General features: G+C 38.8%; 1 protein-coding gene across 1 annotated transcript in view; it reads left to right on the forward strand.

The window, feature by feature from the left end:
• The window catches only part of Tmc1 (transmembrane channel like 1), a 120,331-nt gene that overhangs the window by 89,997 nt on the left and 5,621 nt on the right, over positions 1-24,713 (forward strand). Inside the window, exons 13-16 of the mRNA XM_021152462.1 lie at positions 1,304-1,432; positions 12,383-12,450; positions 17,764-18,003; positions 21,312-21,437. Of these exons, the coding sequence (XP_021008121.1) occupies positions 1,304-1,432; positions 12,383-12,450; positions 17,764-18,003; positions 21,312-21,437 (563 nt within the window). The remainder of the gene's footprint in view (positions 1-1,303; positions 1,433-12,382; positions 12,451-17,763; positions 18,004-21,311; positions 21,438-24,713) is intronic.

The raw sequence follows: 24,713 nt of genomic DNA on the forward strand, positions 1-24,713 counted from the left end.
CCTGACTCTACCTCCTGAGTGCTAGGATCACTGGTTCTACCCCAGCTGGATTACACAGTGCTGGGGGTTAAACCCAGTGTTTTGTCCGTGCTAGCTGCTCACTCTGCCATCTGAACTAAATTCCCATCCTTGAGCAGCAGTACTCCTGCAAAACTATAACTTTACATATTCAGTGTCTTTAGCCTTCAAGGCACAAATTATTGGAGAGAAACAGAAAAGGTACAGCAGGAATGAGCTATGGTGGGGAAAATTTGTAACTGTCATTTTTGACTAGTATTTAATGTCATATGCTTTTACGAGGTAAGAATGACCCTCCTGTCTGCCTCACAATGCATACACTTTGTCCTTAATTCAAACCCACACCGCAGAAGGGATTTGATTTTCCTAGAACTTTTTTATACAAGTATACATATTATATACACTCATATACACATATATGCATATATACATGAGGTACTTTGTATAAAATATGTTCATCCTACATATCTTGATCTGTATTTTTTAATAACTCATTTTAAAAACATTTGAAAAAAAATCACTGTTGTAGTTTGAATATGAAGTATCCTCTATAGGCTCAAGTGTTTGAAAACTTGATTGTGAGCTGATGGTGATGTTTGGAAAGGTGGTCAAATATTTAGAAGTTAGAGCCATGCTGGAGACAGTGGGTAACTGTGGTGAGTTCTGGGGAGGCATTAGCCTGAACCCCACTGCTGTTCAGTCTTTGCTTCCTCGCTGTGTTGGTAATGTGATCAGCTACGGCACATTGATGCTATGATGCTTCCCTGGTTAATGGATCATGTTCCCTTCAACTGTAAGCCAAGGAAAACCCTACTCTCTTACATAGCTTCTTGTCACCAATTTGGCCAACAAGAAGGAAGATAACTAATACAAGTGCTTTTTAAAGAACATCATTGAAGTGTGATCAGTTTACCATACTCTTTACATGTTAAAAAAATATACAATTCAATGCCAGGTAGAAATCTAAAATTTCTGCATGGACAGTATATATATATATATATATATATATATATATATATATATATATTTTTACCCACTTTTAAACTTTAGTATAATGTTTCTCAATCAAAAGAAGATGCCAGTATAGTGATTCAAGGATGGAGACAGTTTGAGAGTAACCAAATACAATGAAGTTATTTTTCATTGACTAGATATGCCTTAATCTTTTCTTTTATCATTAACTGTAGTCTTCAAGCCAGTGACAGAAACACGACAGTTTTGATACCAACATTAAGGTTATCTGAAGACCGAAATGTGTGCACTAATAAAGATTGTATCACACCAGGAATTTGTGCGTCTCACCGTTTCTGACGTCCTGACCACTTATGTCACAATCCTCATTGGCGACTTCCTCAGAGCATGTTTCGTGAGGTTCTGCAATTACTGCTGGTGCTGGGACTTAGAATATGGATATGTAAGTATGATACTGACTTTTCCTGTGTTAGATTCCTTTTCCTCTGTGATTCATTGATGATACACTTTCTACAAGTGGCAGGATGCCTCCGAGTTACATGAGTGAGGTCACCTTGTGAGATGCCATCAGTATGTATGTCAGAAGAGCCCAGACTTAAGCATCATATTTTCTAATACTGAATTAAAATTAGCTCAGGCTTTTCAAAGTAATGGACGAAGAACTGTCTGTTAAAATGTTGAAGGAAATCTTGGCCCCACAGGCAGTTCCCTTCCCATGAAGCCAATTTGTGCTGATATAAGATCTCTGTAAACTGTATCCTCTGTATCTCCCTGTGAATTTTGCTGCTGGACTAGTTAATTACCATGCGCCAGTTGCTATGTGGTACATGAGGGACTGAAAGGATTCAGTGAATATGGTGTTGCCTTTCTGAGACTCACAGGCTAATAAGAGCCTGACAGAGATAACAGCAGGAGACTGTGGAGATTTCAAGGAAGACCCAGTTTGCTGACAGGGCTTTACTAAATGGAGCCCAGGGGCAGTCTAGCTTTCTGAAACAATAGCACAGGTTTCTCTGAGCCCCTCTGGTATTGCCTTTATCATCAGCCCTTTCCTCTAAGCCCAAGTTAAAATCTCCCTCAAACTGAAGGCGAGCGGCAGAGCATACATGGTTCTGTGGTCTAACCCTGCCAACGGACCTTCGTTGCTCATTTGTGCAAGTAAAATTGGTTTCAGTAAATCCTTCAAAATAGGAACTGAGGGACTGATGGAACCCCATGCTTAAGTTCCCAATGGCTTTGAGCATCGTGAATGTGCCCCAGATACCATTTTAGGGCTCTCAGTACCTGAAAGTTTGTTTCTTTCCTTTCTGCCTCAGTCTACTTGCTATGTTCTAATTTCCACCAATATGGACTTTTAAAAAAGATTTCAAGCACAAGATGGTCTTTTCATTTGCCCTTTCTATTTCTCCTTCAAAGGGATGCTGCTATCCTAGAATTGGACATGGCCAGGTCCTTCCTGTCATTAGGCATTCCTTTAGTATGTCACCTCCACAGAGTTCTTCTCTGGCCACCAGTCTAACCTAGCCCATCAAATGCTATTGCAACTTATAGTTTTGTTTTATGTGGAAGATGCACAGCTACTTCATATTTCTTTTTAAACTGCTATTGCCTTCTCCTTTTACAATGAGGCATTCATTAAACACCACTACCACCACCACCACCACCACCACCACCACCACATCAGAACAAAAAACAAATAAACAAATGTCTGTTATTTGAACCAGGCTCGAGACATATCAAGTGTTCTGTGCTGACTGTGTAGTTCAACTTGTATCTCCACATCCTGACACCATCAGGTCATCCATGGCAGCTGGAAGAACTCTGTCTTTCTGTAGGCAGTTGATCTGGTTCTGTGTTCTAAGTCAGTAATGATTCTCTCCCTACCAGTGAAGGGCTATTCGCTATCTTGACTTTGAGTCAGTGCCTTTTATTAGATCATCCCTGACATCCTCAATTAAGGTGTCCCCGTGGATCAGGCAAAAGCAGTTAGGTAATGTTCTCTGGTACATGGCCATGAGGTAATGCAGCAGATCCCAGATGCCCTGCACAGCTCTCCTATTGCTCTCTATGAGGTATTCTTCTGGCTTGAATTCATTTCTATTTTCCTTGCCTGATTCAGCTCTTCTGAAGCAGACATAAAAATTGCCATCACTTTCTTAGATCATGGCTTCTCTTTTGTTTACCTTTTATCCCTTGATGCTTTCTTCTTAAGTGGTAGAAAAGTTGACTGTGAGTATGAAGTCAATATAACATGACCTGGATGCATAAAAGCTGTAATTAAATGACTAAAATTTATTATTTATGGTGTGCTGACAGAGCTCTTGGGTTAGTACAAAGCACAGGAAACGAGTTTCTGTTTTTAAGTCATAACGAATTTTCTCTCATATTACCTTTGGAAGGTTCTTTGAAGGGAAAGCATAGAATCAAAACAAGTTATAAAATGTTAATGTTGGATGACATATCTTTTTTGTTTTGTCGATCATATCATCCTGCCAACTGGCTGACTAATTTCCTTGGAAGCCTGCTGGGGCTGGCTACTTTGAGCAAATCCATGCAAGGTGCTGAGGGGCATAGAGATGAGGAAGCTGGAGCCCACAGAGAGGATGCAACTTTGACCTGAAGTCTTGATTTTAATTTGTCTGTCCAGTGTTTAGATTTTTTTTTTTAATGATCTAATACTTTTAAAGCTGGGAACTTCTACATAATACATCGTCTTTGTTGAGATGTTAGAGAGCATGTCTAATATTATCCCAAATTATTTCCAAATGAGAAAAGCAGGCTTAAGTGCAGAAATAACACTGTCTACTATTAGGATATTCGCTCTTCCATTTTACAAACTCCACTACTCTTACTGTACAAGCTCTGAGAATCAAGAAAGGCACACAACATAAATGGCAAGGACAGAGTAATTGTCCTGGGTCTTTGTAGGAGTGTGTGTGTGTGTGTGTATGTGTGTATATGTGTATATATACAGAAAATGAGGGAGATTGGGAGAGAGGGAGGGAGGGAGGGAGAGAGGGAGAGAGAGAGAGAGAGAGAGAGAGAGAGAGAGAGAGAGAGAGAGAGAGAGAGAGAGTGGATGGGGGCGGGTGGAGAGGTATGCCTCCATCAATACAGAGACCTTGTGGAGGAAGTGGCATCTGAGTTGATCTTGAAGGTTGAATAGGATTTCAAGATGAAGGAGACATTCCCCAGAAGAGACAAATGAGACAGGGTCCCAGAGGGGAAATGTACAGTGTGTTTCTGCTCTTGCTTTAGGTTTGTTAATTGACAATTTGGTCTATAAATCACTTACCATGAATAAAAGGAAAATTTAAGATGAGGTGAGGAGAGAGTTCCAAGACGCTTCAGGAACCGAGAAAAAACCTGGCCATTTCTGTCACAGGATGCTATTTCTTTTCTTCTTGGAATTACAAAGATATAGTGAGATTATTGTAGAGAAATTAGAAAGTTTAATCAAGTTAAATATAAAAATAAAAATCACAGTTGGATGTGGTGGCACATGCCTCTAATCCCAGCACTCAGAAGACAAAAGCAAGCATATCTTTGTGAGCTCGAGGCCACTCTGATTTACATAGTGAGTTCCTGTCTTAAAAAAAAATAAAGAAATAAAAATAAAAAATAACAGTGGATGCAGAGGGAGGGTAGATTTGGGGAAAACAACTGGAAAGAGAGTAGAGGAGAACCATGGTTGGGATATAAAATAAATAAACGATAAAATAAAAATAAATAAAAAGCACAGATAATTCTAGTGAGGTTATATAAATTATCTGAAGTAAATAATCTTATTTATATGTGCATAAATATTATGTATTTATATATTTCATTATATATTAAATATGCATATTTGTGTATGTATATGTACATGTGTGTTCATACAGGGATAGATAATCTATGTGCCTATTTTTGGGGACCTCACTGGATGTGTTACCACATCTTCATGTTACTAACTGCTAGACTATAGCATGTAATTCCTTTGAGAGCTGGGGACTGAGCCCAAGGCCTTGGTCATAGTCTACCACCAGTCACCTTAGACCTCTATCACATAAATTTATTTATTTTTATTATTGTAGATTAATTATATAAAACAATGTGATTTTCTATGATATTTATGACTATGATACACTCCAACAAGTATATAATATTTCTTTATCATAGTCATGCCTTGGTTGTTCTTTCCCATTCGCCGCCCCCCCCCCCTTCAATACTGCTGATTATCTAAGCTTTAATGTCACATCGATTTTAGCGACCCCTCCATTCCATGCATGATGGAAAACCTTCAAACCCTGTTTTTTTTTAAAGATTTATTTATTTATTTATTTATTTATTTATTTATATCAGTGTACTCATGTACACTGCAGCTATCTTCAGACACACATTAGAAGAGGGCAGCAGATCCCATCACAGATGGTTATGAGCCACCACGTGGTATGGTTACTGGGAATTGAACTCAGGACCTCTGTAAGAGCAGTCAGTGCTCTTAACTGCTGAGCCATCTCTCCAGCCCCAAGAGAAAAAATTCTTAAAGTAAGGAAATTACTAAAAAGCTACAAAACAAAGCATTCTGGTGGACAAATTGCCAAGATCATGGCTGCTTTCCTTTTAATGCTGATACAATCACCTAGTAAGCATGTTTGTTATTCATTATGAAAAGCAGCATATGCAATATCCTTCAGATGATGAAGTTTTGCTTGGATAGAGTCCCTCTGCTCCGATGACACTACAAAGTTCCCAAGTGTGAGCACCCCTGGACCACCTGGGGATTGATGTAGTCTCATGGGTGCTGTCCCTACTTATGTTGGCATACAGTGACTTGTTGGTAGGAAAAAAATAAGTCCACTCTGGGCTTTAGTCATGGTCATCCAGCTGGTGAGCGTGAGCAAGGGTGCCGGGCCCCAGTGGCAGCCTGGAAGCTTTGCTCTATGTCATAAGCTCTGGGCTGCCCTTAGCACTCAGTATTCATTGGTTTTGCCTGTTCTGTGGTGCGGGACCTTACACATGTTAGGCAAGAGCTCTGCCACAAAGCCCCAGCCGTTATTCTTATTTTCATATCCATCCTCATGAGAGGAATGCACAACACACTCAAGGTTCAGAAACTCAATACCCTTCCCTAGGTCACGGAACTAAGGCTCAGCAGAACCCAAGCTCCCGGCTCCATATCCTGTGCTCCTCTGCCAACCCTCCTGCCTTCCAACTTCACAGCAGCGGGCTGCCTCGGTGATCTTTGGCACCGAGATCTCCAGGAACTGCCTCTTCATAGAAACTTCTGGCCACTATCTGATGGGATGTCCTATACAGTATAATGTTCCACTAAGGGCTTTTATCGTAAAGCTGGTTAATACCTTCCTTTTGGGCCTAAGACAACCTACCTGAGTCACTAGTATTGCGTATAGTCAGGCATAGCCATGCCTGGTTCTATGCAGTGTTAGGAACTGAACCCAGGGCTTCACGTCCTACATGCTAAACAAGCAGTCTACAAAGTAAGCATCAGCCCAAGTCCCGGGGATTAGCTTTTGTCTCATCCGTGCCCTTGGCCTTCTGTCTAAAGTCCAAGTATAACCAGGGCTGAGAAGTCGAGTCACCACCCACCACCTGACATTCCTACTGTGAATTTTTATGAGTCTATCTTATTTTTATCACGGTGATTTTCATTTTCATTAGTTTTTCCACTAATGACATAATTTTGTTCTTTTAAAATATATGGTTTTCAATGGTTTTGTGATACTCTATAGATGGATATAGAATACTTTACAGCAGTTCATTTGTCGTCACTTGAACTATATTTTTACTAAAATACCTGCCATGATGACATTTAATTATATTAATGTAGATATCATCATAGCAACATCATTATGCTATCCACAAATTTGTTCTTATAATGAATTTCCCTAAGTTTATTTGCTTGGTCAGATAAAAGGTAGTTTTTCCTCCCCTAAAATTCTTTTATTTTGTTTCTTTTTTGCTGTTGTTGTTCAACAATTCAATGAAAATATCTTTACCTAGCATTTGATTCACACTGATAATAAGCTTGGTGTTTATCCACAAACTGAGTCAAGAGATCTGAAGAGATGTAGGATTGAATGCCGGCATGTGTGAACAAATTCACAATCATCTATATATGCTTGTATTTTTTAAGGAAATCTTTGCTGTATTCATAGCGATTGAAACCATGAGAGATTTCCTTGAGATCTGATGGAGAGGCTCAAGATTTTCCGTCAACATGTATGATATCTGATTGGCGTTCTATCATTTGGCCTTTGATAACAGTCTATTTTTATATAGAATTTACTACATATCTGAAGTGTTACAGATAATTTACACTTGTAAATTATTTCTTCATTCAGAGTAAACAAACTGTCAATGCTGTGAAGGAGTTTTTATTTTTATTCCATAACCAGCTCCAAATAAAGGCTTCAAGTCTGTTAAAATTAATGACATATAGCCAGATGGAGTTACAACTAAACACCCCTGACTATTTTACTTCAACCATTAACCATATTTCTACCATGATATCTCTTTAACCATGCTATTTAAAGACTCTGCCAAAGAATGAAGTCTTTGGCTTCTCCTATGTCTTCAGTCTATGTCTTTTAAAACATTAAGTGCTGCCTGGATTAGACACATTCAGTAGAATGGACCAAACACAAATGAGTGGAGGGTTAGATGATGCTCCCTGGGTAGACACACAGATGTCTGAAATTGCCATCAGGAAGACAGCATGATGCAGAGGCAGTAAGAAGGCTTGGGTGTACCTTGATGGAGCAACAATGAGTGAACAGGCTTCCTCTGATGCTGCACCCTAGTATGTGGATACGGTTGATGAAGGGAGCATCATCCTGCTTCTCAGCGAGGTTGAAGGACACAGCCTCAAGGTCTGAGTCATCCTGGGAGTCGAAGCTCAAGCATATCCTAAATCCATGCTACTCAAATTTAGTCATGTATTGGCGTCCACACATGACCTAGGAAAATTTAGTAATTCTACTCAGTTGCTCTGGGGCAGGAACCAGATATTAACTTCTTACCCCTCCTTGCTGACCTGCTGAGCCCAGTCTGGAGACCACACACAAACACGGCTGCCCTGGATCTACAACCCAGACTGCCCTGCAGCACCAAGTAGAGTTGTTCAGCTGTGGGAATTGGAAATTGTGTGAAAGTGGTCAGGAAGGTCATTTCAAAGGCGGAGGAGTGTATTGACTCTGAGATCTTGGATTACATGTTGTAACATCTGTATGGTGGCATTCTGCTCCAGATAACTCAATTTACAGGGACACAATGGTTTTCCCCCCAAGTGTTTGTCCAGTGAACCATCTGTCTTCCCTGGGTAGATGCCTGATTCTAACCTACTGCCAGGTCTGCAAAATAAAATAATATGGCTTCCATTCCCTTCGTGATTATCTTCTGACCAAAGTCCTTCTCTTGCTCACAGGGTAGGTGTGGTGAGCAGCCATAGATGAACTTCCTACACTACTCTCAGTACCTCATCTCAGGTTTCAAGGAGACATGCTGTTTCCCCCTTTCTCATGCATTTACTTTTTAGTGCATTTTCCCTACTTCAGAGGCAATTAAACAATTATAAGTTAATTGATATTTGATGAGGTATTGGTTTGATACTTAACATAGCATACTTGTTTTAATACTTATAATATAATCTCATGTTTTCAGAAAGCTCAGTTCCCAAAGAAGACACTCCAAGTCATATACATATCTGCATCACTATTTTGCCTTCTCATAAATGTGTCTTATTTAGAGTATGGTATTGTGGTTCTACTCTGTGACATAGTGGATTCCATTTCTAAAGTGTTCATGAAGAAGCAATGCCTTTTAAACAACTGGGCTTAGATTTCAATAAATATGAGATTTTAGGTTACAGAGGGATGCCAGAAATTTTCTAGTTAAGGAATAGGTGGCCATTTTCTGAAAAGGGCTGGGTGATATTTTAGACATTACAAGTGCTATACTCTCTGCTTCAGCCAGGAAGCTCTGTTTTAATCTAATCTGTGAGAGACAATGCATGAAAGAGGAGGTGCTGCTCTGTCCTAAATAACAACAACAACAACAACAAAAAAATCACTGACAAAAGCCGATGACCATATTGGGTTCATGGACTGTATCATGCTGATTCCTAGCCTATTTAGTTTATTTTATCAGTTTATCTGTGAAGAAACTGGGTCCTAAAGAGATGAGTAACTGGTCCAGTTCATGTTTTCAGAAAACACTGGGACAAAGTTTACTCCTCAAATCACGTTAGATGTCTATATGTAAAGACTACAGGGCCCAGAGGACATCCTGATATCCTTCCTGTTTCCCACCAGTTTAGATAAACATCACTTTATTCCTTTACCTGCCTTTGCTGTGTTTGGGGAGTATAGGGGATTCCCAGGGTGTCCTTTGTGCTTTGTTTTAAAAGATTTATTTGTTTTTATTTTATGTGAATGTGTGAGTATCTACCTGTATGCATGTGCACCACACATGTGTCAGTACCCTTAGCAATCAGAAGGTATTGGATCATTTGGAACTGCAACTACACGTACCTGTGAGCCCTTCTTTGTAAGCGCTGGGAACTGAACTGAGGCCTTTGCCACAAGTGCTCTTGGTCCAGTTCCTCCCTTTTGCCTTTCTAGTCAACTAGTTAAGTGTCAAGCACCTCATGCATGTGACTTTGTGGGAGAGTAAAAGAGTAAGAACCCAAAGTGTTGACTTTGTTACATGTCCCACACTTGGCTAAATCCTGGTACCAAAGGAGACCACAGTTGAAAGTTTGATTCTCGAAATGACAGGAAAAAACTCTTCCAAGCCACTGATGGAACAGACCTCCCAACTGAGCACTGTTCAAATGTGTACTGGGATCACACAGGCTCTGGAAAAAAAATTATGCGCCAAGCAAAAAGCATAGAGAGGACAGGACAAAGCCCTCCTGGGATAGGGAGATCTAGAGCTCATAGTGTCCAAATCAAAGACATTGTTGCTTTCTTCTTCCCTCCCTCCCTCCCTTCCTCTCTCCCTCTCTCCAGTTCTCCCTTCTTCCCTCCCTCTCCTCCCACACTTTATTTCCTTCATCCCTCGCTTCTTTCCTTTCTTCCTCCATCCCTCCTATCGTCCTTCTAGTTCTCTTTCTCCTTCCTTCCTTCCTTCCTTCCTTCCTTCCTTCCTTCCTTCCTTCCTTCCTTCCTTCCTTCCTTCCTTCCTTCCTTCCTCCCTCTCTCCCTCCCTCCCTCCCTCCCTTCCTCCTTCCCTCCCTCCTCCCCTTTCTCCCTCCCTTTCTCCATTTCTTCTTTTTCATCTCTCTATATAGGATCTTACCTATCCAAAGCTAGCTTCTGACTTGCTGTGTAGACCCAAGAATGATCTTGAACATCCAAGTCTTCCTGCTTCACCCCCTCCCCCAATGTTCAGATTACAGGCGTGCACTTCCATACATGTTTTATGTTGGACTAGGGTATAAAGGTGAGGTTTTATGCATGTCAGGTAAGTTAGATCTCTGATTTAATGAGCTTTTGAGGTGAAGAACACTTTCTGTTGTTGATTTTAGAATATAAACTTTAGCCTAACTGTTTTGTATCTTGTGGCCATTGTGCTTCCAAAACAAAACAAAACAAAACCCAACCCAACCCAACCCAACTCAACCCAACCAAACCAAAACCAAAAACATCCCCAAAAACCCTGCAGGCTAAATACTTTACATGTATCAACTGTCTAATTATATTGAGTGAGTTAATATTAAAATCACCTAGGTCTTCTTTTTTGTCTTTACTGAACACACAGGGATATTATTTTTTTTTACTATGTCTCATCTTAATTCTTATTCTACTATGTTTTCTATTTATACCCTAGATCAATTTCAAAGTAGATTGTCTACATTTTTAAGTTATGAAGGAAAAATAATAGTATTTGTGGGTGGAGGAAATGATATAAATGAAGCTGGAATTCTTAAGACTTTTGAGAAGAGGCCCTGAAAGTCATAAATTTTTTGTGGAGGGGGCATTCAAATCAGAGACTAGTCTAATTACATATGCTGCCATATTATTTAAGTTTGTCCTTTGGTAATTTCAGATGTGTATATAATACATGCTGGTATTTTCTTCTTTTACAATTTATTTTGAATCTGCCTCTTAAGTTCTTAGGTATAAAAACAATGAGATAGTCTTGGGTCAAAGTGGTATGTTTAAGTGTATGTGGCCATGTGTATGTATGTATGTGCATGGATGGATAGATATTTATATGTATATGTATATATATATATATATGTGTGTGTGTCTATGTCCATATTAATATGTGTATTTATGTGCATATAAGTATATGCATGTATGAATGTGTATATATATGTGGGTTGATGAATGAAGTTATTATTGGGGCTGGAGAGAGTAAGATTTCAAGTACTGCTAGGAGTCTATCACTCTCCAGGCCTGTCTTGTGCTGTCTTCTTGATCTTCTCAATTTATATGTTCAATTTGCTAGTCTACCCTGAGCTAATCTATTGCAAACTAAGTAGGAACCAATTTTATTGACCATGCTAATTAATAGGACATCCATCATTTTAGAAGCTTTCCTACTAGGACGGCTAAGGTGTTACCAGGAAGACTTTGGAAGGGCTGCCCTGGGACCAACACCTACTGCAATATATTGGTGGCCCCTTTACAAGAGCAGCTTTTTCCTAAGTTGGACAAGATTGTTTATGATATGATAACTGAGCATTTGGTTTAGTATTTTCTGCATTTTGCTATATTTCTTTTTCTATATTTACTTTATTGTAAGGTTATTTCACATTTTTGTTAAAAATGTTAAATATACAAAATTCTGTGTCATTCCCATTTGCTGATGACTTACTGGCCTTTTTCAATGTTTATAGGGCTTTCTTATATATTCTTAAGAAACCAAATAGAGTTATTTATAAGATAATACATGAAAATACTAACTAGACTAATATATTTTTATTTAACGTTAAAGCACATTTTTCACTGATGCAATAGTCTTCCAAAATGGTCAAAGTTATCAGGAACAATATATTATGGTACAAAGTATTTTGTATGTTCCTATTATTGGCCACTTAAATGGTTTCATCATTCCTCATTAACTTATCAGCATTTCAGGTCACACTGTTAAGATAAATTTCTACCAGTAGACTCACCAGGTCAAAGAAAGCAAGAGAGCGAATGCAAGTTGTCATGCTTGGCAGGGAGCAACTTTCCCCACTAAGCCATTTTACAGCCCTGTGACTGGCTTCTAACATGAGTCTCTGGATGTTGTAAGGTTTCCATGCTTCTCATTTTATGTATTCTAGTCATTATTCTGCTCCTGTCATTAAGGGAAGCAGTGGGTCTAGGCATGTTGACATGAAACCACTTGTCGGGTGTATTAGTTCAAGATGCTAACCCAGTGTATGTATCTTCTCTAGCCTTCATACACAGAATTCGACATCAGTGGCAACGTCCTCGCTCTGATCTTCAACCAAGGCATGATCTGGTATGTCAGCTGTTGGATACTTGAGCATTTATGGAGAAATCTCCAAGGTCATTATTGTAGAAGGAATTGCAGTTAAGAGTCAAAGAATGTCCCCATTCTGTGAGTCCCAGTTCTCTATTTTCTGAGGTACCGATAGATGGTATGGATAGCTTAATTTTCCTCCACATTTGAAATCATCAGTCAACCGGCAGAGTTCCCCTCCAATAAAAATTAGTAGTCTATGATCTTTATGCTGGAGTGATTTGAAGATTCTCTTCTTTCTGCCTGTCACACCAGAATCCAATAGGAAAACATCAGTCATCTATAGCCAGTCCTGTCGTCTCCCATAAGGAATGAACTAAGGTGTTGTACATTACTTTGGAAAAACCGGTAACAATTTCTTGTCACTACTAAACATGTGAAAAGCATATTTGATAACTTTCTTAAAAAAAAATCTTACCAATTCAAACAGCTTATAGGAAGTTCAAGTTAAAAATAAGATCTTCATTTTGTAATGTGTTAAACAGGGCCATTTGCACAAGGAAATTTCTATTTTGATAAGAAAAGATTGTCATATTTTTTATTAAGTGGAAGCATTTTCACTATGAGTTCTGACAGGTTATGATAAGTTGATAGAGTGAAAATCAGTTTTGAGTTTTTTTAAAATTGAATCGCAGCATGCAATTCATTTGAGGATGATATGTTAGAATCTGTCTCTCCCTGTGGAGCACCCCAGCCCTCAGGCAGTTACAGGGAGCTACATTTTCTTCCTAGCGACATGTGCTGAAGGTAGTATTTTGTGCTACCAGCTACAATGCTGTCTTACCACACCTGCCAGGGTAGTGTTAGTTAGTATTTCTTCTTCTTCTTCTTCTCCTCCTCCTCCTCCTCCTTTTTCTCTTTCTCTTTCTTTCTCCTTCTTTTTCTCTTTCTCCTCCTCCTCCTTCTCCTCTTTCTTCTCCTTCCCCCTCTTCCTCCTTCTCCTCATCCTTCTTCTTCAATAAACTTCATATACTATTCAAATTTTTTCAGCTAAATTATTAAACCCAATGTATGCTGACAGAGCCTGGAGCCCTCTGAAAACATGAAAACCATTTTACTTCAGTAATGTTAGACCTATCCCCAACTTCCATATGAGAACTGTCAAATTTGTGCCTCCATAGGTGAACCAGTCCAAATAATATAAAAAGGTTTATTTTCTTGGTTGTCAGGTCAGACTTGGTTCAGAATGTAAGTCCTGTTCCCTTCCTTAGTTTCTAATTTTTGTAAATATTGGCTCCCCCAGTCACTGAGTGGAACACATCCTTTGTTGTCTATGTAGGGAGAAATGACACAGTTGCCTATCAGGGAACACTCATAAGGCGGGAGAGGAAGAAAGCACCTCCTATGGGTTTTGATCTCTTACCTCCTGGAGGAAAAGTATCTGGCACAGCAGGAAGTGAGCAGCACAGCTACTAGAGTGACATAGACTCTCTTCCCCCTACCTGTGGCATCCATACCAGTGTGTCTGGACTGGTGATGCTGCTGGAGTAGACTGACAATGAATATCTATTGTATTCTTTCTGATTGGCTTAGAAATCACTTTTTTGTCAGAAAAGCCATTGTAATTGCCACCTGGATTGATTTTGCTTGTAATTTTGTGACTAATCTGCTATTATTTATACTACAATACTGAGAAAATATAACTTTTTTTTAATAGTTTGCTAGTGAGCAGAAAACTGCATGCTTAAAATCTCTGCACTGGTACTTTGTGCTCATTCTTCTATACTGGGCAGGATCTCTTAGGGTGAATTTGATTAGGACTTTAGGGACAAGGGTATATAATTTTAGGAAAGTCTAGGTTTTAAATTACATACAAAATTTTGTTTGAGTCAATTAGGCTGTGCATAAATGAAACAGAACACTCCAGATCTTTACAATTCAAGAAGTGATTTATGTTTTGTGATTATACTGAAGAAATGAACACTCCTGAGTCCCAGAGGCAAACTATTATGCTATTATTTACCACGAGGTCAGTACTTTGCATGGATATGTTTTGTCCAACTTCCAAGAGGTTGCTGATGGACTCGGGATGTAGTATAATAGGAAACTGTAGGAGGGAACATGTAAGAATAGTAGATTCTTTCTGCACAGGGTCCATACACACTGTGATTCTGTTCCTTCATAAATACGAGGAGCTAGTGCTCAAGTTAGCCATTTTCTATCAAAATAATCAAAACATGAAAGGGGTTTTTATATTCCATTCCATTGGTGTGTGACTAGAGACAATCAATTATTGCTTTGAGTTGAAAATTAAATATTACTTATGCAGATGTCATTAAAGTGAAAACATTTGTTTAACTTAATTACGGTTTAACTTAATGATCAATAAAACTTCTTTTGCACACTTAGTTTAATACCAAATACCATACATTTCCATAATATTATGCTGAAATGTGAAAAGCAATAGTTTTAAAACCACAGAATATAGAAGAGACAGTAGACATTAATTGGTGGTAGGAGAGACAAGTGTTTCAGATCCATTGGGTACCTTCCATCTTGTCCTGTCATCTTTCTCTTGTCATTTTTTTCCCTCAGTTTTTCAGGTTTGAGTAATTTACCCAATATATTCATGGCTTTGGAGCAATAAGGGGAGACAAATAAAGACATGTCCCTTTGCTGTTTGTTATCTGAGAAGAAAGCCACTTTATAAAGCAAAGACAGTAAAATGATGATAGATGATGGCATTAGGTCTGGGTAAGGCACTTAGTGGGATGAACTGATTTCAAGTCAGAAACCAAGATGAGACGAGCATTAAGATTGAGGAATTGGTATGTCAGAACTTGTCTTTTCTAGGTTATGCCTCTCAAGGTATGGGTTCATCATGTTTGTGTTCATTTTGAAATTATCGTGTACCTATTGTATTAGATCAGGGGTCTCTAAGGAACAGAACTAATGGAATAAAGTACATGTATCTATGATGTTTCAGAGCAGCACACACACTAGGTCTGGTTGTCTCTTGAAAGAAAAGTCAAAGGTCTGGTGATAATTCAGTCTATGAGACTGGAATTCTCATCAGTTGCAGTCTGGTGCTGCAGTATCAAGGAGATCCTATCTAGCCCTGAATTTTCAGTTAGTGGAATTCCAAAGAAGTTCTAATACTAGTGAGGGGATGGCTCAGGATAGATGAGCTTGCCAGTGAGATTAAAGGCAAGCAGACAGAAAGCACACGCTTCCTTCTTCCATGTCCTTTCATGTGGGATGCCACCAGAAAGTGTGGCTCAGATTTAAGGTAGCTCTTCTGATCTCAAATGATATAGATTCAGGCTGTGTCTCCAGCCACAAACCATCAAACCAAGAAAAACCACTCACATGTATGCCAAGCTGCTTGGGTTCTAATTTTCTTCAAATGGAGTCAAGTTGACAACCAAAATTAGTCATCACAAGTCCACCTCTTGTCAACTTGACACACAATCTCTTCCTATCGTGTTTAATTTCCAAATGAAAATGGTAATCAAGTTTTAATTATGCTTAACATAACTATTTCACATTCAACCACAAATGTATTATAGAGTGACTGGTAATATCCCTTGAGGGACATTCTTTTGGTACTATAGATCACTTACATATGGTATTTGTATACACACACACACACACAGACACACACACATGCAAAGAGAGAGACAGAGACAGACAAAGAGCCAGAGAGAAAGAGGGAGAGATAATTTTAGGAAAATCTAGTTTTCTGAATTTTGTCTTAGACTCAGTTAGGCTGTGTATAAATGAAACAGGACCCCTGACATCTTCACAATTTAAAGGAAATATCTGGTGCAGGCTTTGATTGCATGCCTTATCCTTAATTTAGAGATGTTTACTGATGCAATACCCTCTACCTGGAACATTGCTCTCAGGGTAGCTGAAAGAGAAGAACACAAAATCACAGAGGACTGGTAAAGTTTTCACCCAGAGCCGAAGTATCTTATGTGTAATCATAATTTATTGGTCCTAACAAGTCATGTTTACAACCCTGAGTTTTAGAACAAGGTGGGCCTGATTAGTGCCAAGTTTGTAATTCTAATTAACTGGTACAACTGGTAACTTTTTATATACTTTTTTGAATTCCAACTTTCTTCTTGCTAGTTTCTGGCAAAGATACACAGTGCTGTTTTAAAATCTATCTTCCCATTAAAACATAACTTCTTACAAAGTTTACAGTCAGTTCACTATGACATCATTCAGATTTGTTGCTTGGCATCCTACAAACAAGATAATTGAAATTGTGGCAAGATTTCATATTTCAAAGGATAACTTTAGGATGTTTCAAGTGCAATTAATGCAGAAGGTAATTTCTGTTCCCAATTTAAAAATGTCTCTTTAGTCTCCTAAGCTTTCCTTGACTTGGTTCTTTGGGTTTTTCCCCTATTGTCATTAAAATACCCCTACAAAAGCAATTTACAGAACTAATGATTTGTTATAGTTCACAATTCCAGGTGACAGCCCATCATATCAGGGATGTCAAGGTAGCAGAAACTTGAAAAAGCTTGTCATATTACATCTATAATAACTGCTAGATTGAAGCCCAGATTGTGGTACAAATAAACTTTCTCATCAAACAAAACAGAAATTAATTTTTCATGAAATGACTAAGACATCAAGTAAACAATGACATCACCTGAGCAGCTTTAGTTCAAAATAGTATTTTATAGTACTTTTAGAAAGTCAGTTACAGAATACAGCATTTTCTAGATTAAGAAAAACTAAATTTAAATGGCTGTCAATGAATGCAGCATGTTAGATATCAATAGCTTTCTCATCAGCTCTCAAGCACCATAGTTACTACAAAGATAAAAAATATCATTAGACTACACTTGTTTTGTTTTCCTCTTTCACTAAGCAAAAGTTATCAGTGGAAAATGTGACTGACCAGATTTTACAGTTTACTTAAACAGGATGCAAGCTCTTAAAGGTCTGTCATTTGAAAACTTGTATTTGGAAACAATTAGTCAATGATAGAAGTATTGGAAGGAATTATGTTTACTTTAAAGGCAGAAGAAATAAGGATGCAAATGAATTGTAACATTTGTTTATTCATGGTGTTTGTATTTGCTAATGAGACATTTAGTTTATGACAATTTCTATTTTAAAATTATATAAAATACCTATACAAATAGAGCAAATAGTAAAACATGTTTAGAAGGTGGGAGTAGTCTAGTCAGGACCATTTATAGACACAGTCTTTATGGTTGGATTTGGCGACATGATTTTGGTAAGAAGAGCAATGTAAAATGAGCAGGTAGGTACAACTTGGTTCTAGAGTAAAGAGTTGGAACTGAGCAATGTTCTGATTCCTCCTAGGATGGGCTCCTTCTTCGCTCCTAGCCTCCCAGGCATCAACATCCTCCGTCTCCACACATCCATGTATTTCCAGTGCTGGGCTGTGATGTGCTGTAATGTTCCAGAGGCCAGGGTGTTCAAAGCTTCCAGATCCAACAACTTCTACCTTGGCATGCTGCTACTCATCCTCTTCCTGTCCACCATGCCGGTCCTGTACATGATTGTCTCCCTTCCGCCATCTTTTGATTGCGGGCCCTTCAGGTTTCTTGTATTTCAGATATGACTTGGGCATAGTGTTCATTTAGGGGTTGAAATAAGAATCTCTACTGACTGTATAGGGTTTTTTAAAAAAATGACACTTATTTCATTGGTAGAAATGAGATTCTCTAGTAGTCATGTCATCATGTGAAATGGAATATCTCAGACAATTTCCATGTATTTTGTCAATTGGGAATCAAAGGGGGAAAATATTTATGCTGCTCTAGATTTTGTAAGGATAAAATATACATGCTGGATGTAGCTCTTTCCACATTGAGATAGCCAGGGTCAAGGCTTGACTATATTAGTCTAGACATGAATGTTTTCTTGATACTCGTACATCATCACATTCACACATAAATTAACCATCGTTAGATTTCATCTGAACCTTGAAAAAAAATCCCACCCATTAAAAAGAGGTGGGATCTTCATAAAATAATGAAACGTGTTGAAAGAGTGTTACATACATTGTGATCCAAAAAGCCTCCACCAACTGAAAATTTGTACGCTCCTTAGTTTCGCATCCATATTCTACCCACATGTCACTCTAGTAAGTAATCAAGATTCAGGCAAGTACTTTGACTCAAGTCAAAGCTAGCTTTTCTGTAGTTTTCTATGGCAAACATCAAAACGCAGAGTTTCTGGGATTTTGAGGATGAGGTTTCATTCCCTAAAAGCCACTCATAAACCTACTGTGGGTCCCCCACTTATCTCCACATGTTCTTTTTGGTTGGCATGCATCTGATGAAGAGAAGGTGAAGGCAGGAAGCCTTGAGACTGTCGGACCCAAAATGGTCTGATCAAATAAAATTTTCCCTTTGTGCTGTCACACCCAGGAGATTTAACTAAAGACGGTCTTTAACAGAAGGAGGTTTGCTGCCTGAGACTAAGTACAAAAGGGGCACATTTTCATACTAATAATTGCCAGAGTTATTGTTTTACTGGAAAAGAGAATTGATGCTAAATGAGAACTAAGTCAGAAAATAGTTCAGAACTAGCTGGTGTCTATCAGATTTGGAGAAATTGACATTGATAAGCACCATGTACACTTGTGTGTGCATGTGGAAGCATACATATGCTCACATATCGGTTGGCAAGTAGGCATGAAATAAATAATGCAGACAGTGACATCTGGAGACTAAAGAAGAGATTGCAGTCTTGAAGCCAAGCTATTAATCTAAGTAAGAGCAAGATTCAAAGCAGAAGCCCTGGAGTAATCTTCCATTAACTGAAACTTACCCCTGTGATGTTGTACTTGAGTGTACAGTTTATCCTCTTAAGCTACATTCTATCTGGCTTCCTGGATTGCTCAGCGATACCAACTTACACTGAGTTTTACTGCGAAACAAAAGATTGCAACAATAGCCCAGTGTGTGATTTTTACCATAACTTTCTGATTGGTAAATTTAGGTGCAATGACATTATCAATATCCGTATTTTGAAATCAGGGAGCTTTGCATGTTTTCAGTGGAGCATCAGAAAGTTCAATTCCAGTTGGTTTTTCTGCCAGCTTCTTTTGGAGCAAACCAATGTTTAACTCACCCCATGGCACCCCATTCCTACCCTATCCCCACCTCACTCCAAGGATCAGAAAGGCGCTCTGCTCTAGAATGAGACCAGGAAACACATATTCTGTGATTTGTCAGCCTTAGAAACTGGGAGATGAGAATTTTCCTCCTGCTGCGGATAAGTTCCTAGACCACATCTGGTCCCCGGTTGGGCAGCAAATGAGCAACAGTGAATTTAAAGGAGGTTTATATGAAACTAGAATTTTGTCTTCAGATTTGAACTATCCAGTTACCCTCAAGTTACTGGTATGTTTTCAGTTAAGATGTCTATAGGCCAGTTACCTATCCAGCGAAGCAATTTTCCAGTTGCCTTCTATCAAGTTTTCTAGAAAATTGATTAAAAAGTAATTAAGTAGAATTAATTGAAACTGTTGGGTAATTTCAAAATCAGTTCTTTGATAACAATATGAAGAAAATACTTCTAATTGTTCAGTCATGCCTCTTCCAGTCGGCTACCTTCCTCACACCTGCATTAATTCTGAACAGTTTATAGTTCGAGTTTCCCTGCCCTTCTCCTTATATTGCAGTAATATTTTTTCTTGCCATTAAACAATCATCCTATATAATATAAAATGTCTAGAAACACTTAACAAGTATATACTGTGCATACTCTCAAGGGCCTAAACGAACAGCTCAATGGACCTGTGCAGAGATCAGCAATCTGAGATCAGACAATAGATCTGAGCTTATATGGAGCTTTAACAGTGAGCAGAGCGCTTGAAGCTACTGCCACCATTCGTCACTTATGGTTAGATGTTATGTGTCAGCTTTTACCCGTCCTTTGTGAAAGAAAATTCTAAATTCCATAGTCTCATAACTACTTGTCACACTATGCTTGTCGAAAAGACAGTATTTGTTTTAATTTGTAGCTCAGGAATTAACTCCATGTGATCTGGGGATTGTGGGGCATATCAATTTTGTCTAAATTAAAAGATTAAAAAACAAAAGTAAATATATAAAACACTATACTAACTTTTAAACTAAAATAGATCTACTTGACTTTTCTGTGCGTTATAATGTTTTATAGCAGGATCAGTATACATATTCAAAGGGAGTAACTTGGCACAATGAACAGTCCATCAATTCTAGACATTCTACTGTGAATTAAAATATTCTGCACGCAGTTTCCCAGTTTATAGGAACTGATGTTCCTGTAACCTAAATCCTTAGCTGGTTTATGCTGGGAGCTGTCCAGCAGCCGAGACCCGAGTTGGAAAGGCTTCTCCTTCAGGAGGGTAGCTACCCTATTTAGATTTCTGATACACAAGGTCTGAAGGGCATTGAGTAGAAGCCCTTGTGTAAAATGAGATATTTAGATTATTTGTACATTTTATTCCAGTAGTCTATTTCTTGTGTTCATTTTCAAAGCCAATTAAAATTGAATGTATTGCATACAGAGTTCAGCCAGAGCTTCCTCCTAGAGCAGTTGGCTCGGGAGTGATTTATTTGCCACATATAAAATACCACTCAATCAAATTTTAGAGGTACAATATTAAAAATTCTTCTGAAGCTATGAATAATTTTCCTAAGTGCTTTGCCTTCATGTGTGCATTGGGATGAGCCTGTTCATATTACATTCCTTGGTTAACAACACGTAGTCTGAAGTATTAGATGTGTTGCTGAATATCAGATTCTTAACTCAAAGAGAAACTATGCAATGTTGGAGAAATATTTTGTTATCATATTGTAACCATGTTTTTACCTTTGTTTTAAATTCAACCCTGCACCCACTCCCACCACCAGTGGTAAAAACAGGATGTTTGAAGTCATCGGTGAGACCCTGGAACATGACTTCCCAAGCTGGATGGCGAAGATCCTGAGGCAGCTTTCTAACCCTGGCCTTGTCATTGCTGTCATTCTGGTGATGGTGTATGTGTTTGATCTCAGGCTCCATTCGAGTCTTCTCTTCTCCCCAAAGTGTTGTGAGGAAACCTAACCAAACTCCTTGCTGACTACGTGAGGGTGGGCACTAAACTGCTCAAACCATCTTCTGTTCCTGCTGCATGGGATTCACAGCCATCTGCATCTGTCTCTGCCTCCCTAAGATGATAAGATTTGTTCCCAAGGAACCAAAATCATGATCAGTAAACAGCTAATGCCAGGGAAACATAAATGCTAATGATAAGTCTAATCAGCATGCTGAGCTTCCCTTCCCAGCACAGCCTCTACCTCTTGTTCCATAAAGCAGATGGTGTGAGTACAGAAATGATGAGGCTCTGTGTTAATATTGCCCCTGGGGACCCGCTAGGCTATATTTTAGGGTTAAAGGCCCAAGGAGCATTAGAAACTACTCAGTTATTTTTTTAAAGGAGGGCTGTCAGTAACTATGCATTCATAGGGACAGTATCAGAGGAGCAGAGAATCTCCCAGTTTCTCTCGTCTATCCCTGCAAAGTCAGAGTGGTTTACAAAAAAAGTTGGCAAAAGAATTCCGTTTCTATCTTTCTTCCACTGGCTTTGGACTTTGGACCTCAGCAGCATATGCTTGCTCTTGAAGAACCAAGTCAGACATTCCCCATTTCACTTGCCAGCCCCTCTTAAGGAGAAAGTCTGGGATTGCCTCTGCTTTAGGCCAAGGGCAAGAAGCATGAAACTATGTCTAGGGAAGCTGTGTTTACAATGCTGATGTTGTGTTGGACTGGCTTAAAAGTGAAAGGAACAAAAATTAGGGCTGAAACGCCAATTAGATTGTTATGAACAAGCTTGATGCTAACCTAGTTATTGTGACCATTCCTGTTGGTCATTGTCATGGCTATAGTCACAGAAAGAGGTAGGAGCAAGGTCCATCTTCATTTTTATAAATTAACAAAGTAGCTTATAGGCCCAGCATGCTCGTTCCTAAATGAGACACATACTATCATGGTAAAGTGGGTCATAGGTACACTCATTTTAATAAATCCAGTGTCCTCAGCTTTATACCCTCACCCTTTCCAGATGGGAGAGAGAATAACTCGGGACTAATTCAACAGTAACAAAGATTACTGTTGCACATCATAGAACCTTATTATGAATCTGAGACTTGATCTTTGAGTTATACCTGTTAGAAGCATCAATCACCAGGTGGCCCTTGAATTGATTTTCTTCTCCACAATTTCTTGAGCATGTAGTGCCAGAGAGCATGTTAATAAGGATCCTGTGGCCTTTGGTTCATTCGCAAGTCTTTTTAGTAGTATAGATGGAATCTTGTCTAACACAGAGAGACACACAACAAAAAGGCAGCGTTTGCTACTCTCTTTGTAGTTTATTAGGAGACTTGTTTTTAAACAAAAGGGCAACACTATTAGAACTCCTCTCCCTAAAGCTGCACTAATCTACTCCAGGAATTTACATTGTTTCAGGTGTCCTGTAGTGACTAAATTTTACCTCAATAAACTTAAGAAGACGCTGTACTGGTTACATTGTTATTAACAGGTGGATGCTCTGCTTCCAAATGAAGAGGTTGATCAGTGCAACAAAGACTCCTCTTTCTCTCTGGGTTCAGTTATTTCTGGAATCAATGGGACTAGGAAAAGTCACTTGTTAGGAATGATCCAAGGCTGTTAAGAAACTGTTGATACTATAACAAAGCACTGTGGGCTACACATCTGTTGAACCTCATCTGTAGCTCTCCTGGGACACTTATAGCCCAATGGCAAAAAACTGGCATATCTGGCAGACTCAGGGCATACTCTGAAAGATAAAGGAGTAAATAGTATAGTCCAGATTAAAGAAACGATCATGACATGTAAAAAGCATTCTAGGTTCAAGAACTAAAGCAGTCTATGGTACTGAATCTGAGTCTATGGTACTGAATCTGAGTCTATGGTACTGAATCTGATGTGTGAGCCACAGTTTCACCGTCTTTGACAGAGAGGAAAGGCAGCAGCATAAAAGGGTTAAAAAGATGTCCTCGAAGGGGTTGAATTTCCCTGTAAGTTGCTGACTTAAAATCCAAATTGCAGCTTATTACTGATTCCCCCCCCCCAAATCTCATGGTCTTGTGTTCTCCTTTAAGAGGCTCCTACAATTGGATTAGATTTTTATTACCGTTAATTAGAGAACGTTACAAACATTTTGAATTTCCCAGTAGATTATATTAAATCCACTTGGATGGTTTTCAGTGTTCACATAACATTTAAGTTAGTTTTCTGTAGGTGCTGGCAGTCAATGTGAGGCAAGGAAGTAAATGTGAGACACACTCATTTAAGATCTTCAGGGAATCACAGAACTTGATTTCTGAAAGTGATTTCTGAACGTGAGACTTACATTCTCCTATATCCAGAAGCTTTCATATTCATATTCTACACACACACACACACACACACACACACACACACACACACACACACACAATTTCATGCTGTCCAATGCCCCAGATGTTTTCATGTATGTAATTTCAGGCAGGCTCTAGCTAACCACATAAGAAATAAACCCAACTAAACCATGTCAGTAATTATGCTGCTAGCACCAGATGGCTCATAAAGGATATTCTCTGGCATGTGGGTGGGCAGAAAAATGTGTTCAATCTCCAGTTATTTGCAGGGAGGCCAGTAGCAGCCATCTTTCATTTTTTTTATTGCAATGCCCTTTGCTGCTTTATTTTGCCCTAAGAGAAGATGAGGATATTTATTTTGCCAGAATTGTTGAGCTGGAATTTGTTCTTTCTAGAATTATAAACGTCATTTAAAATCCAAAATTATTCGTCAGTTAAACAGTTTCTTTATGAAGGAGGGAAAATGCAAAAATCATGTTAATGGGAGAAAAATCATGTTAATAAAGTTATGCCCTTGAGGATTGTATTCTCAGTTGTAAAGGCTGAAAGCCGAACATAGATGTTCACAGTATTCAACACATTGCCTAGACTTTAGCAGACTTGCCATTTTTTCCTTTTTTCTTTGAAAATGTTTATTTTATATATGTGAGTACATTGTCACTGTCTGGTTGGTTGATATTGTTGTTCTTCCTATTGAGCTGCAAACCCCTTCAACTCAATCAATTCTTTCTCTAACTCCTCCATTGGGGACCCTGAGCTCAGTCCAATGGTTGGCTACAAGAATCCACCTCTGCATTTGTCAGGGACTGGCAGAGCCTCTCAGGAGACAGCTATATTAGACTCCTGTCAGCAAGCACTTCTTGGCATCCACAATAGTGTCTGGGTTTGGTGATT

The sequence above is a fragment of the Mus caroli genome, unplaced genomic scaffold (assembly GCF_978045245.1).
Source record: "Mus caroli unplaced genomic scaffold, Mus_caroli_1 scaffold_20, whole genome shotgun sequence".
Lineage (NCBI taxonomy): Eukaryota > Metazoa > Chordata > Mammalia > Rodentia > Muridae > Mus > Mus caroli.